Genomic DNA, 20220 nt, shown 5'->3' on the forward strand with positions numbered 1-20220 from the left:
TCTAGTCCGATCACTCAATTAGTGTCGACAACACGCAGGCATTTCATGAAAAATACGAACACTGAAAAACATAGATGTCTGTCTAATAAACTTAGCAATTTAATTATAACTAATGATCTAGTTTTCTTTGCGATTATAAACTTGTCTAACAGGAAAAAAACACATTAACTGCACTTTATTAAGTATTGTAAAAATCGTTACCTACTTTATTTTGTTCCGGTTATGTGCGATTTGGTCTAGCATACAAAGGGTTCTATACCCAATACGAGCAAACAAGCCTTCTCTAGGAAACCTGGACTTACAAAGTCTGAAATCACCAACCCGCATTGAGTGATTAACGCTCAATCCTTCTCCGTGTGAGAGGAGGCCTGTGCCCTGCAGTGGGACGATAAAAAGGCTGGTGATGAACTCACGGACGGACAAACGGACTACGACATCCCTTTTCGCCCCTTGAGTAAAACTCGTATGAAACTATTTTCTGTATTACTCAACGCATTAATCTTTGTAATTAGAAAAAAATTGGTTGTTTGTAAAGTAGGTTTACGATCGAGATGTTTACGTGATAACGTCTTATTGGTGATATAAGTTTTGAGAAGTAAGGAATTAATGAAGATAACAATTTTTTCAAATTTTAAATTACATCTATCGTTTTATTCACACTTTTGATGATAAATTTCGGGTGTAAAAATCTCCATTCGTTTGTATGCCGCTAGAGTGAGAGAGACGGAAGATCGGTCCACTCAATCGAACGCTATGCCAGTCTCCGCTCGTGAGGATTCCGCGTGACAAGTTTCACGGAATGACTGGCAGCGCTCGAGATGAGACGGGAGATCGGTCCATCTTTCTCTCGTTATACCTGCGATCGCGCTCGTGAGGTTTTGGTGCGACACAAGTTTCTGAACATGTCACCCGACTAAAACGATTTTAAAGACGTTATCACGTCAAAATACAGCTAGTTCAACCAGTTTAAGAGATAATCTCTTACAAAAATTACACACAGCCTCTACCTGTTTACAAGTTAGATCGTAATCTGTCAAGCAATATTGCTTGTCAACAAAAATTATGAATGTTCGAAGGCAATGTTTAGCAATTTGTCATATTAATAAGTTGTTGATTTACATAATTATATAAGACGACCTCCAACAAATTAATTTTGTTTGTTACTCAAATAATAAAATTGTTGTTGCAATTGAGAATAAGTTACTTTATAGAATGAGACAAGTTGCCTTGGTACTACTTGATATGACCTGTATTTAAATACAAAACTATACAGTAATAATCAGAATTAATCATTTTTTTTTTGCAAGAAGCCAGAAACTCTGACAACCTGACTTACCCAGGAGTATTGGGGTGCCCTGGTAACTGGTTTAGGAGGCTACCCGCTCTGCTAGACTGGAAGCTGACCCCAAAATAGTTTCTAAAGGGCTAGGCAGATGATAACGTTTATCGGTACCATTCAAGATTCAATCAAATATTAACTACTTTTTACTAATTATGTCGACTACTTATATAATAACGACAAGAAACTTCAAATACTTTATGATCTAGAATTCTAGAAACATACTTAATAGCCCTTCATAGTTACACTATCTGCCAACAAAACTGACCCATTTATCGCTTACACAAACAAGACAAACTAATAATTTCTATCTCTCGACTTCCTTCAGCTATTTACTTCTAAGAGTGCACACTGTAGACTTTTTAGTCGCCCGACAGTTTGATCGGGCGCTTGATAAGCATGGAGAAAAGTAGGTAAGTATTTGTTTTATAAAAGCATGTTATTTTAATTTTAGAAGCAAGCTACTGCATAACTCGCCATTATTTTCAAGTTGTGCAGTCCATATTGTGTCCACCTCATACTGCCCAGCGCATACCGCTGGACGCACGTCGGGGCGCATTTGGAGACAATTTAATATAAACCTTAACTACCTTGACATACGGTCTACAAAAGATGCGCGCGCATGCTCTTCGATGCTCTCGCGCGCGCCCGAGCGGCTCATGCGAATTTATTGTTTTGTAAACCGTATGTCAAGGTAGTTAAGGTCTATATTAAATTGTTGTTTTCAAATTCCGCTTCCAGCGGTGTGCGCTGGTCCTAAAATGTACCACCTGTATAACACATAGAAGAATGCTAATAAAGTATTGAGTATTGAGCTGTAAAGCAGTGTGCACATAACAACGATCAGGTATTTGACTTGAAACTTTGATTGATTTAAGATTTTCTTTAAAAATAATCTGTCGGCCGACTGTTTAGTCGGCAGTATGCTTGTACTCTAAACGACGGCTAACCGGTCGTTAAAGTATTAATTCAGGTTACCTACTAGTATTATATGAATGTAATGTTATCATGACTTATATAATCTTAGTCAATTCCCGTGAGAATATTAGATATTTGAATATGATAAGTAAGCTGTCATGGTGATCTAAGTTCAGTCATTCAAATATGTCCATATACAACATAGGTTTTATGTTGCACACCATTACAAGGCTCGAAATTCTCAATACCAAAATAAGAATAAACATGAAACATGAAACAGCTCTTACCACATTCAAATATTTACACTTTATTTTAGATTCTTGAATAAAGCGAAACAATTTCAGGCTTCTATTTCGAAAACTCACATTTTAAACATCCACTTGTAATTAAGGCTACATTAGCGTACCTAACTTTTTCTGGAACTAACTCCGTGGAATACTGAATTTGTTTTGATGGATCTAACGTGTTCATGGATTAGCGATTCTAGGATTCTAATTCTATTTTTCGGCCTAGGTATTATGTATTTTATGTTTCCAACATTTTTAGATTATTTGGTTAGCAATGAGGTCGACGTTACTTGATATCCAAACTAATATTATAAATGCGAAAGTAACTCTGTCTGTCTGTCTGTCTGTCTGTCTGTCTGTCTGTCTTTTCTTCACGCCTAAACTACTGAACCGATTTGTGTGAAATTTGGTACAGACATAGTTTGAAACTTGAGAAAGGACATAGGATAGTTTTTATTACAAAAAAAAAAAAATATTCGGGACATATAGCGCCATCTATTGGTCAAATCAAAAATCTGCTGGTAGTCACTATTCCACGCGAACGAAGTTGCGGGCAAAAGCTAGTTAAGAAATATGGTTAGATATGCAGTCGCTTCATTCCCCGTACTTTGATACTCAGTTACAAAATAAATAAAACTAGCCGTTTTCCCGCGGTTTTACCCGCGTCCCGTGGTAACTACTGCCCGTACCGGGATAAAATATAGCCTATGTTACTCGTGGATAATGTAGCTTTCGAATGGTGAAAGAATTGTTAAAAACGGTCCAGTAGTTTTTGAGCCTATTCATTACAGCCAAACAAACAAACAAACAAACAAAGTTTTCCTCTTTATAATATTAGTATAGAAGTATAGATAAAACTTTTTACTAGGTTACAATATTTTTAAAGGTGAAGAAAAAGAACAAAGTACTTACCAGCCATTTACTGACTGCTTACCCATGATTTCTATAGAACCCTTTTTGTCCCAAGTCTACAGGACCTCTTACAAATAAACCACTTACAACCTTATTTCAAACACTACAAACCTCAATTTCCCTTTTCCACAGATACTTCGTGAGCACAGTACTGCAGTTCCAGATCCATAGAGCTCTATGTGAACGCACCGGTCAGTTCATACCTGGTGATCCGTCAAGACCGCTGCACAAATGTGACATCTATAGGAACCCTGAGGCTGGCAGGATTTTGACGTAAGTGTCTTGTTTGAATTTAGAATTGCTATAATACAGCTTTAGGAGTAATGAGGCTTATGACCTCTTTTGAGTCATTTATGAGATTAGTAGCCAGTTTCACTGGCTACTGAAAAACTCTCTAAGAGCCTATCAGGATCTTACCTGACCGGTAAACTACAACTTTCGGTTTGACAGATCTCGGATAACAATCATCATCCTCCGAGCCTTTTCCCAACTATGTTGGGGTCGGCTTCCAGTCTAACCGGATTCAGCTGAGTACCAGTGCTTTATATCTGGCAGAAATTATATGTAGTCTTTATCCGGCAGATAACATTACTATTAGATAACTAACTGTCTCTTTTTCGGTAACCAGTGAAACCAGACCGTACGGAATATGAACGGAGTTGGGCGCCAAGGCACTAAAATGAAATGTACCTATGGCACTACTAAACAAAATAAGTATTCATAATTTCAGCAATAGGTTCTTAAAGTAGATATAGGTCCTTCACCCCAAAATCAAAACACAGGAAAAACAGTTGAAACCTTCACTTTCATCCTACCTACTTATCTCCTAAACACCACAGATCTACAGATACGTCAAACATAACTACCTACTAACAGTTAGTTATAATAAAAAGCGATAGTAATCAATAACAATTTAACATAAGGCGAAGATATCAATCTTAAGCGTGAAGCGGTTCGGCCTTGACCGTAACGGTCTTATTTAGTTTTATATAACTCAGTTATGAGACTAGGCTTTTACCGTGGTTCTGGCTATGCTTTTTTAATTGAAAATGCTGAAAGGAGATTGGAAAACCATAAAAAAATGAGTTAGTTACACTAGGTAGGTACTTATTACTCAAGAACGGCTAAACCGTTTAAGAAGAAAATCAGAAAGGGGGTAGCTTAGATTAGACTTAGATTAGACTCGGAATAAGAATATAAGTAGTTTTTATCACCATCCGGCCTAGAAGGAGGATATTTTTTTGCTTTTTCAAAATATTATGTAGTTGATTATAATGTACGTCAAACGTCAAAAATAAGCACTCAAAATGTCGTGGAGTGAATTCATTGACCGATATTGACATTTATTAACAGGATAAAAAATCAGGAAATTATCAATTAACAAATGGTCTAGAAATATTTAAAATTATTATTTAACATTGAAATCATCTTTCAATGTTTTTACATACAGATATAGATTATCCTTGAAAAATAACGAGTTGCAACATCCAAAAAGTATGCGACAAAAAACGCATTTTAATTTCTATAAAATTGTTAATTTATTCACACCACTAATTATGCTCATGTTCAAAGCAATATGCACCTTAATTTCGTCAACATACGACCTACAATGGCTCACAGTAATACTTTCAAAAATGGAACATAGATCCGATCTAATTTCAACTGTACTACTTTCACGGAGAGTTGAATTTCATACGGGTTGGAGCGCCCTAAAATGAATGACACCCACACTCAAAATTGAACCTTATTCCTTTAAGTATAGGGTTGAAATTGCCTTGGTGTGTGGTGTAAAAATAAAGCATGGTGCAGACAATTGCGCGTCTCCTTGCGGATGTGACCACTTGACGCTATGGATGCGGGCTGCATTATTAAATTTTATTCGTTAATATTGTTACATTGTTGAATTTAGTTTGATGTTGGATAAATGTGCTCGAGGGTTTATTAAGAAATCTTCCATCCGTGTCGTGCGGTATTTTGTTAACATCTAATTGCTTTATTAATGTTGTCTCTTTTTGGCTCTCTCTGTTTGGCTTACAAACAATTTTTAATATAAATATGTAGGTAGGGTTAAACTAACGGCCCAGGAAATACATTAAATCTCAATAGTACCTTTTTGTATATTTCTAAAAGAGCCTACCAAAACTTTTTCTAAATTCTAATAATTCTCTTTCAGTCGACTATGGACTTACAAAACTACAATTCCCTTACTGACAATAACTAATTAAGGCCAAACTTGATTGGTGCGGATCACAATGACATTTCATAATTCGTCAGTAGCCCACATACTGTTTACATTAGTCAAAATTCCTTCGCGAAAGACCGTTCGTCATTCTTTCTCAAAAAAAATGTCTGTTCAGCTACATATTATATGTGTATTTGTAATCTTATTATCTCTCCATCCACTATATCATCATATATACATATCTTTTTTAGATTCCAAAATTCTCAATAATATCTTAGTAAAGTATTAAAATTACTCGGAATTTTCGCCGCCAATCTTAAAATCTCCCCTTACCGAAACCAACTAGTCTTTCAACAAGTCGACCAACTGCATACAAAGTACTCGAACACGCTGTTGTAACAGCTACCTCCTACTATTTTATGTTACCCTGGTACATTTAACAGCGGAGTTACAGCAAGCGTAAGAGATACGTCGTTTGTTAGTTACACTTACATAATACATTCTCAAGAAGATTACAATATTTTAAAGACGACAAAAATGTCGGGTAATCGTTAAAAAATGTAATGTGTAATGTAGATTACAATTGCAAGAAGAACGCGAATGTAAGAGGTGTTTGTCAAAACTTAGTTGATGATGATAAAACGAAAAAAATATTGCTTTATCACCAACACTAGTAGATTTTTATGTCACCTTACTATGTTCACCTAATTTCTTAATAAATTATATTACCGGTGCTCTAATCTTTAGGTTCTAATGTCAAATCATTTATGGGCCTTTACAAACATCAAAAATATTAATAAGTTTAATTCTAGTTGCCCATTCCAAAAGTAGTTTCCTATAGAGAATAACGGCCAAGAAACTCCGAGGTTCTAAAGTATTAATTGAAAATATACATAGATTTATTCTCAAGTTATTATGCTTGTAGTTGTGTAAAATGTAAGAAGAGAAAAATAGAAGGCCCACTTATTAATCCCACACCATCTATTATTCTATCTTAGATCCTACTTAATGATGTTATCCTTAAACGTGTCTTAAATGCTTTCTAATTAGTATCGGCTTCCAGCTAAATCTTTACCACGTTCTGGCAAATTCCCAAATAGGTTGTATTAAGCGTTTTGCTGGCAAACCACTACATCAATTAAGCTTTAGTCTGATAGGTTGGTTACATTTTCATGCTACCAGCGTATTTATTTAAGGACTTTCTCCTGTTTTTGAGGGCACTTTTACACCAGGATATAAATATCCTTTAAAAATTTATAATTCCTTTGCTACAGTAGGTACCTAAAGTCACGATAATAATTTCAGTGTCAGTTATTTTTTGCATGGGAAACAGGATCTAGAAAATGTCTTGCCTTGAAGGTGCATTGACATGATGCATGCATTGTTGATAACAATCTGGACATGAAAATAATGCAGGACAAGCTCACGGCAAAAGTTTATTTACATGTTATTATCCTACAGAATAACACACCTAAATAACAACGCAATGGGTCCCATTTATTTATAATGTTAACAAATGCTAAACTAGCTCTGTGTGTCTGTATGCCCGGCTAACATGCCATGACTACTGAACCGATTAAATGTTAGAACTCAAATAGTCTGGAGCCTGAGAAAGTACTTAGTTTACTTTTTTTCCGAGTGCGGGAAGCACCCAGCAAAATTAAATGAAGCACAAGAAATCTTATAGTATTCCATTAAGATGACAGTTAGCTAGTTATTTATATGAAAAATCATTAGCTACACAATCTCCATACAAAACTCCCTACAGCATTAATAAAACAATAAAATACCTTACAGCACACGTTCTATAAAACAAGATGATAAATAAACCAACATGCACACAAAGCTAGATAGATATAGTACCCAATTGTAATCCGAAATCGTGACTCGGTTGCTGTCCTAATTACCATTGTACCGAGGTATAGGAAGCCTAGGCATATGGGTCGGAACGCTTGCGAAAACGCGCTGGACCTAAGTAATGGAGCCTTAAAATGCTCCTATCTGCAGTTTGCATTTGGTGTTACTGGTGTTAAATTTAAAGATATATAAGACCTAACGGTAAGACTCGAAAAGGTAAAAAAAGTCACTGCTTAGCTAATAAGCAGTTATTTAGATGTTAACTAAAGGTATTTTACAGAAAATGTTTCAAAAATGTCTATAAAACTTTTGAGCAAAACCGCTCCAAAAAACAAAGCTATTATTTTGAAAAACCTCTCAGTTGATGACTTTTATAGCTACTAGAAAAAAAGCAAAATGTAAAAAAAATACAACACTGCGTTGATAGGTAATCTCCTAGTGATTCGGGGAACGTTGTGCATTTTTCATCTAAATGTGCGCACTTTATCACGAACCCCCGCTACTTTATCATGTACAAAATGTAGGCTGCATCCCTGTAGGCTTATGAAAACAATAGAAAAATATACACAAAAAAGAACAATAATAAATCTTAAAATGACCTACAGTTTTCCCCTAGTGTACACTTTATGTAACGTCAATTTTAATAAAAGTATCAATTGCAGATCTTGGATTCTATATTGCAGAAGCAATATAGCTAAAGCAATCTAAAATTCCACCAATTAAAGATCTAATGCAGCGGCATTTTAGCCCTCCCTCATAGTCTACATTTTATCCTAGAGACTGGACACTTATGTAACGGCATGCAGATCCAAATCTGTTTATAGTAGCCAGTTGTGAGAATCTTATTAAATCATACTGCACAAAGTGAGGTAATTTAGGTTAAGCTTTCACTGAGGTAAGGAATTTGATGGGTTGTAAACTTTAGTCAGGATTAGCGATTGATAAATTTAAGCGGGTACAGTAAGATTTGTTAATGTGCTATTAGTGTCAGAACTGAATGTCTGATTTGGTACCTTTACGCAATCCCATTTATTTTTCAGTACCTGTTAAAGTATTTTTTGGATAGCAAATTAATTAAGGTTGATCTAATACTGCAATTAATTAACATATACCAATTCAAAAATCCATGTGGATCTAGGGGTCACAATCTTCTAAAATATCACGTAGAGTACAGAATAAGAGTAGAAAGATTCACAGAACAAAACAATTATGTAACAACAATAAATATGTAAATAATTTTGGTATTATAGTCATATTTCATTCTCAAAAGTGCTTTATTAAGAGTTGGACTGCAATAAAAATTACATAAAACGTACGGGTTACGTGGTCGAGATGCATACTTTTGGTCAAATATGGTCTTTAGATGGCAACCTGATTAGCTTCAAAATCGTATTTCTAACCAATTGACATATTAACTGATTAATAAAAGTCAAGTGGAGTAGGATTTGTGGTGAACACGATCTCGTAAAATACCCTCTCTTGGATTGTTGACCTCATAATTTAATGCTGCTATTCTTGGACGAAACTTAAGAAAAGGTTAATTAGAGATCGGATAATTTCGAATTTCTGGTTAATGATCTGAGCTACTAAATTATTTCAAATACTGAGAATATAGTGTATTTTTTAAAAGAAATATTTCTTGTCTCAGCCCGACTCACATTGCTCAATGATTCGTCTCTTACTCTTTGGCTTCCATGAAAGTCTAACTGAATTACTGAATTCCCCTTAATAAATATAATTTCACTCTCTTATCAAACTCTCGGAGCAATCAAGTCATAGCCCTATCCAACTGCTAAGCAATCAGTTCTTATTAAAAAAAATAATGTCCAAAGAAATATTCATCAACCTCCATCAACCACACTGAATGCCGGAATGGTGGAACGCATACATAATCTCGATATAGGAAGCACACTCTTACACAATTTGGTCCAGTAGCCCTAGAACATTGTCTTGAAGAATTATATAAGACTATTCCTGGTTTCAAGTTACCTACAAGCATGGAGAACAAAATGACTAGCGGAGGTGCCATGTCGGAAAATGTCCTTAAGAAAGTAGCGCGCCAAAATTGCGGGTCTGTGTGGGACGAGGAATATTACTGTCTTAGCCCTTACACGTTTCCTTTAGACCCGGTATTTTTTTGGAAAACCAAAAATCACCTCAAAGAATCCAAACGCCTCGTTAGTTCACTCGTAACTGATCGTTTTAATCATGCCCATTGCATTTATTTGACCTGGCGAAGGCGCCTACCTGCATTATGGCATCTCCGCTCATTTTCCTAACTTCGTGGCTACAATTGACACCCTGCTTGAATTAAGGCGGTTATGTGAGCGTAAGTAAGCCGATATTGTAGGTTACGGACAGAGTTTGGATTTCAAATAACGTTGTGATTTTCATCTTTGTTTCTTTGATTAGATAATTGTATGCTTAGATAGGTGTACTTTAGTTTTGAAATCTGCAAAGCCTATACCTAAATAGTAAACTTTGCCGTAGAAACCTTTTTAAGTATGCTGCTCAGCTCAATAATTGTGTTGTGCTGTATACTAGATGATTAATTGGCAGAGAGCAGACGATCAGTCGATTGATCGATGTTCAATTTGCAAGAATAATCTACCTTTACTAGCTGTAGGTTCAACTTAACAGTTTCCTAAGTTTTTGAAGACTATGTAATTTAACCCAAACAGAATTTTGCAATTTTATTTTAAAATCTCCTTCAAACATTTCCAGGCGTATTATGGAGCGTGGTTCCTCAGCACCCTGGACGCAGATTCTCCAAGAAGCCATTGGCGAAGGCAGGCTGAATGGAGAAGCACTCAGGGACTACTTCAGGCCGCTGGAAGACTGGTTGAGAAGCGAGAACTTAAGGACTGGAGAATATCTGGGCTGGAGTTACGATGGGGATTATTGTAAATTCAGGTAACTAAGCCAACTTGTACTTGTATCTCTGTCATCTGTCAAGTGCCTATAATAATGGCTTTTAAGGCCAATTTTGGTCACGGCGTATATTATGGTATAAGGCGATCAGCAAGTGCAAATAAATAAATAAATAAATATACTGGTCAATTTTATACTAAACTAACTGCTTGTGGTACATATCGTTTATTTGGATAAGAATATGCTGAAAATAAATATTATTGTTTCATCATCATCATCATCAACGTCATCATCACCGCCATTCTAGTGATCATCACCATCATCCGCCATCAACTTCCATCAACCGCCATCGTCGCCATTGTAATCATCATCCTCATTATCTCTGTCACTTGACCTTATATTATCATCTTCATAGTAATCATCAGTCTTATCATCAGCATCACCATCTATATCACCATCCTTCACTTTTATGACATCTCCACTTACATTACATCACCACTCTCATCAATACCATTATCACCAATAACACCATAATTAGAATCACCACAACATCATCACCAACAGATCACCATCATCATCAGTAAGCCTTATCTCATCCTGAATAAAGAACTTCGTGTTTATGTAACTGTTAGCAGCGCCCTATTCAAACGACGTTAGCTCAAGTAACTGACTAAACTTGTCTATATCGAATTTGTAGATTTTACGTAATGCGAGCACAAACAGAAATTCAAAAAAACCTAAAATTGGTTCTGTTAGTTCTCCTTTAACACGCTGTCTTTTTTTTCTATATATATTTTGCTCTCTACATTGTTTACTCTGATTTATAATAGGTATAGATTCGAATTTAGTAGCCCGATAATTTATTTAGGCTCATAAATTAGTATCAAAATGAATGATAGTACGCACGTTGTAAAGATCATTAGTCTGCAGTGTGCGGGTGGGTACTCTTAATTGCCCTTCCCTAAAACTATACGGCAAAAAACACCTACATATCACGAATTTATTTTATTTTTCAGTATCGAGACAGCAGGGTTGCAAGTGTACGGTGGCTTCTACAACGCAGCGTATCGTCACTATGACGTCACAAGTTTCGTCACTATCCTCCTAGCGTCACTCCTTACCACGGTTTTTGCTTTGCGTTGGCGGTAAAAATAATGACGAAACTTTTTGACGTAATGGCATGATTTTTATTCTTTTGATTTTGAATAAATTATTTATTTTAAGCATTTTTTGAGACAGTGAATTGCGGGAAATTTATTTTGGTCCCTTTTTGATTAGTACAAAGTTTTAAAGCTACATTATACGTTGTGTCTAATATTATTAATTATACAATTAATTTAAACAATCTGTCTCTCTCAGGGTTTAAAAAAACAAGACATGTTTTATTTTAGAAGACTAGACTTTAAGGAATTTATATATTTTTGTAAATAGCATAAACTAACTTGAGATTTTAGTGTGTTATTGTGATACAAAATAAACAAAAATACTTTTAATGTGTTATTTTATTTTCAACACAAGCCTGCCAGTGCATTTTTTTTGTTTGTTTGTTTCCGAAAGCATGAACCGATTTAAAAAAAATCACTATTGGAAAGCTATAGATACTATTCCCGAATAACTCTCCCAAAACACGGGTGAAAAAACCACAAAGATTTTTTTACAATATTTCTCTTTTTTCATAGAAACGAACCCTTACGTCATACCAGCTGTCTCCCTTACAACTACTAGGCTGTCAGCAGATAAGAAGAGATAGATATCAAAACAAAACCACAGCATGCGGGTCTTATACACAAAAGATAAAATAAATTAATGCACTTTTGACCTGTCATGGTCGTACAATTTGTCCCCTCTGATTTAATGACTTATTTATAGCTTTCAATTGAGATTAAGCTGTTAGATTTGTATCTAAAATGCAAGTAAGTTCAACTGTACTATAAGTTAATGGGGAGATTATTATAAAAATCACACCCACTTATAGAGATTTCTTAATAAATAGAACCTACCTAGTTCCATAAAAATACCGAAAATAAATATATTTTTGTCACATACGATTTATTCATTAGAAAATACATTAGTATTTTAAAGTCATCACAGAAACCTGAGAATCAAACATTGCAGGGCTTCGTCTTCTTCCTTGAAAATCCCTTTGAACTTCGTACATGTTTATTTACATGAACTATGTGAATGTTTTCACACCCAGAGAGCGATTTGCCAAATAAATCACATTAGCTTTGACCTTCTATCAGAAAGAAAATATTTTACTCCTAATAGCCACCGTATTTTGATAGAAAATAGAACAAAAACTAGGTCTAGGTATAATAGTAAAGGCTTATTTTAATCAACCGGCAATATCGCATTGCGAAATTACTTTGCAGTTCCTGTTCAAAAGTTGGTCTTATCGTGCCACTCAAAACTTTAAAACGTGTAGGCGCTCACCCCCGCCTTTTCCATTAGCGAGAAGACAAAGCCTCTTTGAATTCCTATCCGCCTAGTACCTCTGATTAAATTTCAATTCAATACATTCCGTGGAAAATTCATGAACTAAAGTTTTCTCTATATTATCTGTGGCAGATAACCACTTCTATTTCTGTTTAGGTACTAATATTTTTCCTTATTTGTCATTTATTTTTATTTTTATTTCTCTCGTAGTTAATAAATTATTGTTTAAAGCACAATTTATTGAAGATCTTTAAACAATCTGAATATTTGTGCATCGTTTTTTTTAATCAATAATTTGTGCTTACAAAATTATATTCCTTTAACGACCAAAAAACATTGCATTTGTATCGTGAAAAGGACCAGTCCGAAACCAAACACAGTCCCTACTTGCAAGGTAACATTTTTACTACGACGCCGCAACGTCCGTGTTCGTTTGCGTTGGCGCCCGCTCGGTGCAAATGAGCCCACGTCAAATCTCTTACCGTTTCTGCTCGCCTAGTACTTGTGATCCTATTAGTATTGATCAAATTCTGGTAATCCCACTCGTGTTAATTAACCATTTATTGCTCAATTGTTTTATAGGGTTGATCTATGCATTTTTTACGGGAACAAATATAATGACCACCATAAAATGCTTTGATACCCTTAGTTTTGTAACCAGAAATATCTACTGAACACCAGAAAAATAAAGTCTAAAAATGTAATAGTACCAGCTATTTTAGTCACGACTTCACTTTAAATTGTATTCGACCACCAAATTTAGTAAATGATCACACCAACTCTTGACGACCAAATTAATGTATTATTTTTGCCTAAATAAGTCACTGTGATTGCCATAAAATGTAAGCTTATTACCAAATAAAGTATTATGATGCCATATTAAGTTATGTGTCCGGCTTGCAATGCATGCGTGAGTGTCAGTATGACGAGTGACAGGGGAAAATGGAAGAAAATGACATATTGCACCGACCCCAAGTAAAATTGGGAACAGGGCAGGAGAAAGAAGAAGAAGAATGTGTTTCTCAATACACTCCCTCGAAAACACACTCTTATCGCACTGTTTAGTTAGAGGCATGCAAAAGACAATTTTCCACCCTAGTGCAGGAAAAGGGTCCCCATAATCTTATTACATTAATTGTATCAGGCCGAACTTATTTTTTTGGAGTCAGTTTACTTAAACAGGATAGCAAGATGTAAAAACTTTGATTATCATTTTATATTAAAACGCTAGTATAATGTTGATGATCATTTACTACTTTTGGGATAACAATGATTTATTTGGACTCATTTTGCTTAAATAGGATAGCAGAATTTAAAAACTTTGGTTATAATCTTACATTAAAATGGTGGTTTAATTTTGGTGATCATTTACTATTTTTGGCTTACGCATGATTTATTTTGGAGTAATTTCACTTAAATAGGATAGAAAAGTGTTAAAACTTTGGTTATAGTTTTACATTAAAATGCGAGTTTCATTTTGGTGATCATTTACTATTTTTGTCTGCTATTTGTTACTATATCTGGTGATCAGTTAAACATAAGCCATTTTTTACTGAACATAGTGACAAGAAATTGCTATTTCACGTGGTCTTTGTGTCCAGTAGCAGTGTCTATGAAATGAAGCGAAATAAGGAAAAACCAAACCCTGGTAACCCCAACCGTCGTCACTCAAATCTTGTTCTTGTTATTGATGACAGCCTAGTAATACCGATAGCAATTGAACGAACGAATGCCAGTCTACTGACAACCTGTTACACGGCACCACGGCACTCAACAAATATTCAGAGTTTTAAGTTCAAAAAGGATGAGGTTCTCTCATTTTGAATCTTTTCTCAATTCTGTCATTTACCAACTGATATAAGCGATCTTTTTAATGAATGAAAATGTGTGCCTACACGTTACTATTGAACACACTACCTTTCAGTTGACTAGTCTGAAATGATGGTGTAAGTAGCCTTGTAAACTGGATAGGTACCTACAGCCTAACAACAAGGTGTCTATCTACTTTAACCACCCATCCTGTGTCGCTAAAATGTAATTTTCTACCAACGTAATTTGATTATTATTATGGTGCGATAAAAGCTACTCAGCGGGCGAAATCTCCATAAAATAAAATTATTACAAACACAATGACATGCAAAGTAAACAATGCACCACCCTATTTACATTGTACTTCTGTCCCCTGTTGATTTTATTAGCTTGAGAGCACACGAGTATTCCGACCAAGCGGCGCCCGCCGAGCTTTGTACGAAAGATTCACCTCCTGCTTTTCTTGCTTGCCTAGTACTCAAGAAATTGTTTGGATACTGTGCTCTATGACGTAAGGTGGCGCTATTTACATCTCCTTCGGGCTGTGATAGCCTAGTACTTATAATGCCAAGTTGCCACTACTTGATGTGTTAAAGGTGACAAAAGTCCCTTTTTAACCGACTTACAAAAGAGGTTCTCGGGTCCACGAGTATTATTAAAACGTATAGTAAATATCTCATATTGGCTTGGCGTCCTATTGTATTTCTACTGAAGTGATACTGACGAAGACTTTGTTTACTCAGTTGAGATCTCATTACTTTTACGAATGCTGCCGCCAGAAATTTTGAGACATTGAATTACAGAGCGGTGCAGACTTTTTTCTTTCATCAAGTCTTTCTTCTCTGTGTTACTCACATTCTTTTTTATCATTTTTTTCTTTGCATTCCGGTATGAGTATGTCATCAACATTTTTTTTCCTTCTGCTTAGAATAGTTGTGTTGTTCTTTTATGAAGAAATATGCACTGTATACGATGGCATGCAAGAGATGCCATTGCTTATAGTTTAACACACAATGTTAGTGTGCTTATGAAGACATCTCGTATTATTTTCAGAGAAGTATGGAAGAAGAAGAAATGCTGCACCTATCCTAACAAAAAATTGGCATTAGAGCATAAGGCTTAGGCTAAGTTTGTTTTAAAGCACAATTGTTACAGACAGTTATACAAACAATTCTTGTCATTTATTTACCTTACAACATCCGGTTAGACTGGAAGCCGACCCCAACATGATTGGGAAAAAGGCTCGGAGGATGGATTTATCTTACAACATATTATTTATATTTTTAAATATTCGATTATAAAAATTAAAAAAAAAAAAAAAAAACATTTAAAAATATAAAAAATAGATGGCCACCGATATCGGGCACAGGGTCCAAGGTACCGGTGGTTAGGGTCCCAGAGACAGAAACCTCACAATACGCGCCGTATCAAGGAGTACTGCCTTCTGAATCAGTCTCGAATTTTGCGGGCAGCGGGGCGGCAGCAGCGGCGGCGCGGTAGCGCCAGGATCTTAATCAAATGGACCGGGCCCTTGAATACAGCGGCGCGGGAGCGGGCAACTCGGTGACCGCCCGCGCCGCCGCCGCTGCCGCCCCGCTGCCCGCAAAATTCGAGGCCGAGGCCTTAGACCATTGGCCGTAACGACAATCGGCATAATAACAGCCGTGTCGATATCCCACATGGCGACAACCTCGTGCGCTAAGTCAAGATACTTTATTTGTTTCTCTTTCTTAGCTTTCACGAGGTTCTCGTCATGCGGAACGGCGACATCGATTATCATCGCGCGGCGCGCTAATCGATCTATCACCAAAATATCAGGCTTATTGGCTGCAATAGTCCTGTCAGTGATGATAGATTGATCCCAGTACAACGTGATATGGTCCTTTTCGAGAACTGGGTCGGGCGCATACTTGTAGTACGGTACCTCAAGATCTACAAGTTTGTATATACAAACAATTATTATTATAGGTAGTCATTTATACAATTTGGACATTACTACCCTGAATGAATATGAAAATTGTTGTGTAATGAGTTTTTATATGAATAAATCAGTTGTTGTCAAGCACTGACGTCTATTACTACATGGTGACAGCGGTGATGAAAATTTTTTCAAAATTTATTATAAAATACGTATTTTGGTGCAATTTTATCGACAAAAATAATGGAACACGCTCGCCCACCATCCGAGTTGAGTTTGGACGGCGGTCCTGCAAGCCGCGCAGAGGCGTGGAAACGGTGGCGACAACAACTCACGCTGTTCCTGAAAGCTTCGGGTGCCTATACAGAGACTGCTGGGGTTCAGGCGAGTCTACTGGTAAATTTAATTGGTCCGGAAGGTTTTGACATATACCAAACATTTACGTTCGATAAGGAGGAGGATCGAGATGATATCAGAATTTTACTTGAGAAGTTCGATAGTTTTTTTGTTTCAAAATTAAATATTACACTAATTCGATACAAATTTTTTACTCGGAACCAAGAGGAAGGCGAATCAATCCAACAGTATGTTACTGCGTTACGCCTCCTTTCGAAAAATTGTAACTTCAAAGAGCTTGAGGACGAATTGATCAAAGATAGAATTGTGTGGCATTCGAAGTTTAAGGGTGAGAGATCGGCTGTTGAGATGTGAGGATCTGAATCTCGACAAAGCTGTAAAACTATGCCAAGCCGAGGAAATATCCAGGGAATCCGAGCAGCAGATGGATGCTGTTGGCACGAGTTCGGGAGTGGCGCAGGTGGACGTGGTTGGCGCGCAGCGGCGACGAGGTCGCGGGAGTGCCGGTGGCGGCCGGCGAGGCGCGCGCAGGGGCGCAGCGCCCAGCCCGCATCTATGTGCTCGCTGCGGGGGCCTGTCACCGCGCTGTCAGGCTGGAAATTGTCCAGCGAATCAATGCACGTGTTTCGTGTGTGGAAATCGTGGTCACTTTGCGAAGGTGTGCAAAGCGAATGCGTTTTATAAAGGTGGTGGTACAGCGCGCGTATGCGACATTAAACACCGAAGTGAGTCAGAGTCGGATGATGGTGATTCATTTTTTATTTCCATGATTGAGGGAAACAAACGACTAGGTGAGTGGTTTGAAATATTATCGTGTGGCAGTGGTACCGAGAAGTTCAAACTTGACACTGGTGCCGACATAAATGTTATGTCATTTGAGAGATTTTTAGAATTAGGTTTAGATGTTAGCATTTTGAAATGTAATAAAGTTATAAAGTTACAATCTTACAGTGGCGATGTAATACCGGTAAAGGGAACGTGCTATATAGCTTGTGTTTATAAAGGTAAACAATAAGAACTGAAATTTGCTATAGCCGATATGAAATGTCAGAGTGTGTTGGGACGGATATCGTGCATACAATTGAATTTGATTAAGCGGATTCATTCATTAAATTTGTCTCAATATGATTACTTGTTCGATGGTATAGGATGTTTGCCTAGTAAATATCACATTGTGATAGATAAGTCAGTACGGCCTGTTATCTCAGCAGCGAGGAAAATACCACTGAGTTTACGGGACCAGTTGGCGGAAGAGCTCAAGCGAATGGAAAGATATGGGGTGATCAGAAAGGTCACACATCCAACTGACTGGGTGCATCAGTTTGGTCATAGTCGCTAAGAAAAATAATACCATTCGTGTTTGTCTAGACCCGCGGGAGCTGAATCGCGCAGTTCGGCGCGCACACTTTCAGCTGCCCACCGTGACCGAGCTGGCGGCACGCCTGCACGGCGCCACGCACTTCTCCGTGCTGGACGCTAACTCCGGTTTCTGGGCGGTGCAGCTTGATCAGGAGAGTGCTGACTTATGCACGTTTATCAGCCCATTCGGGAGGTACCAGTTCTTACGCTTACCATTCGGAATAAATTGCTCTTCGGAAGTGTTTCATGGTAAGATACGCCAGCTTCTAGAAGATTTGGAGGGCGTTGACAGTTTTGTTGATGATATTATAGTCTGGGGAAAAGATAAAGAGGAGCACGACAGAAGACTTGATGCTTTATTAAATAGGGCTCGTGAGATAAATTTAAAATTTAATAAAGCTAAGTGTAAGATAGGAGTTCGGGAGGTAACATATTTAGGGCATATATTTGATCGGAACGGCATGAGGCCGGATTCCAATAAAGTAAAGGCTATAACGGAAATGCCAGAGCCTACGGACAGAAAAAGTTTAGAACGGTTTTTGGGTGCCGTCAATTACTTGTCTAAGTTTATACCAAAATATTCTGAATTGGCATTACCACTAACTAACCTCCTTCGTAAAGACACGGAGTGGTTGTGGGAGTGCGCTGAGCGCAGTGCATTTCAGAGTTTGTGTCGAGCGGTGAGCAGCGCGCCGGTGCTGGCGCTGTACGACGTGAGCGCGCCGGTGCTGGTGTCGGTGGACGCGAGCGCGCACGCGCTGGGCGCAATGCTCATGCAGGCGGGCCGCCCCGTCGAGTTCGCGTCACGCACGCTCACAGACACGCAGCGCCGGTACGCGCAGGTTGAGAAGGAGCTCCTTGCCATTGTGTTTGCATGTGAGAGGTTCCATCAATATATTTTTGGGAAGAAACGTGTTGTTGTTGAATCCGATCATAAGCCATTGGAGAGTATTTTTAAAAAGCCGTTGATGTCCGTTCCAGCACGCTTACAAAGAATGATGTTAAGAATACAAGGGTATGATTTAATTGTGAGCTATAAACCGGGAAAGTACATGTTTATTCCCGATACACTGTCGCGTGCACCGTTGCCTGATTTATATGAGGATAATATAATGAGTAAAAATATAATGTATCAGGTAGCGATGATTGTTAATAACATTCCTATTTCATGCAATAAACTATGTGAAATAAAAAAGGCATCTCGCGATGATAGAGAAATAAGCGAGCTTATCAAGTGCATTAACTCGGGTTGGCCGGAGCACAAATGTAAAGTAGAGGATGTTGTTAAGCCCTTTTGGTCTATGAAAGATGAATTGTATGAAGTTGATGGTGTGGTGTTTAAAAACGATATAATTTTAATACCTTCTTCTTTACGGGGTGAAATGTTACGGGTCGTTCATGAGGGCCACCAGGGTATAGACCGCTGTAAGCGCCGAGCGCGCCAAGCAATATTTTGGTCAAACATTTCTCGTGACATTGAGTTATTTGTTAAACGTTGTTCTATATGCCAGGAATGTTTAAATTCGCCTGCCAAGGAACCATTATTACCTGTGGAGATTCCATCGATTCCGTGGAATAAAGTTGCATCTGATATTTTTGAATGGAAGAGAAAGTATTTTCTTTTGATTGTGGATTATTATTCTAGCTATGTGGAAGTTTGTGAGTTACCGAATATAACGTCGGCAAGCATTATAAAAGAAATTAAGCAAATATTTGCGAGGCATGGCATTCCTGAACTACTTGTCACAGATAATGGCACACAGTGATGATGATGATGATGATGTCCTCCTAGCCGATTATCGGCTACGGCGGCTGTTCTCATGTAAGGAGATAAGCCAACTACGCAGGACATATTATAGTGCACGAGCATTTGCGCAGATACAGGTGCACTCACTATTCCTTAACTCTCATAGCCCGATGGGACGGTAATCCGACACGACCGGAGAGAGATCAGGCGCAGGACCGACATTTACGT

The 20220-nt window shown here is 37.4% G+C and overlaps 1 protein-coding gene across 1 annotated transcript in view; it reads left to right on the forward strand.

Annotated features, from left to right (window-relative positions):
* LOC124631666 (angiotensin-converting enzyme) overlaps positions 1 to 11859 on the forward strand; it is a 158302-nt gene extending 146443 nt beyond the window's left edge. Inside the window, exons 10-12 of the mRNA XM_047166168.1 lie at positions 3589 to 3729; positions 10220 to 10408; positions 11383 to 11859. Of these exons, the coding sequence (XP_047022124.1) occupies positions 3589 to 3729; positions 10220 to 10408; positions 11383 to 11515 (463 nt within the window). The 3' untranslated portion in view covers positions 11516 to 11859. The remainder of the gene's footprint in view (positions 1 to 3588; positions 3730 to 10219; positions 10409 to 11382) is intronic.
* The last annotated feature ends 8361 nt before the right edge of the window (positions 11860 to 20220 follow it).

Source organism: Helicoverpa zea, chromosome 7, assembly GCF_022581195.2.
Source record: "Helicoverpa zea isolate HzStark_Cry1AcR chromosome 7, ilHelZeax1.1, whole genome shotgun sequence".
In the NCBI taxonomy this organism is placed as follows: domain Eukaryota; kingdom Metazoa; phylum Arthropoda; class Insecta; order Lepidoptera; family Noctuidae; genus Helicoverpa; species Helicoverpa zea.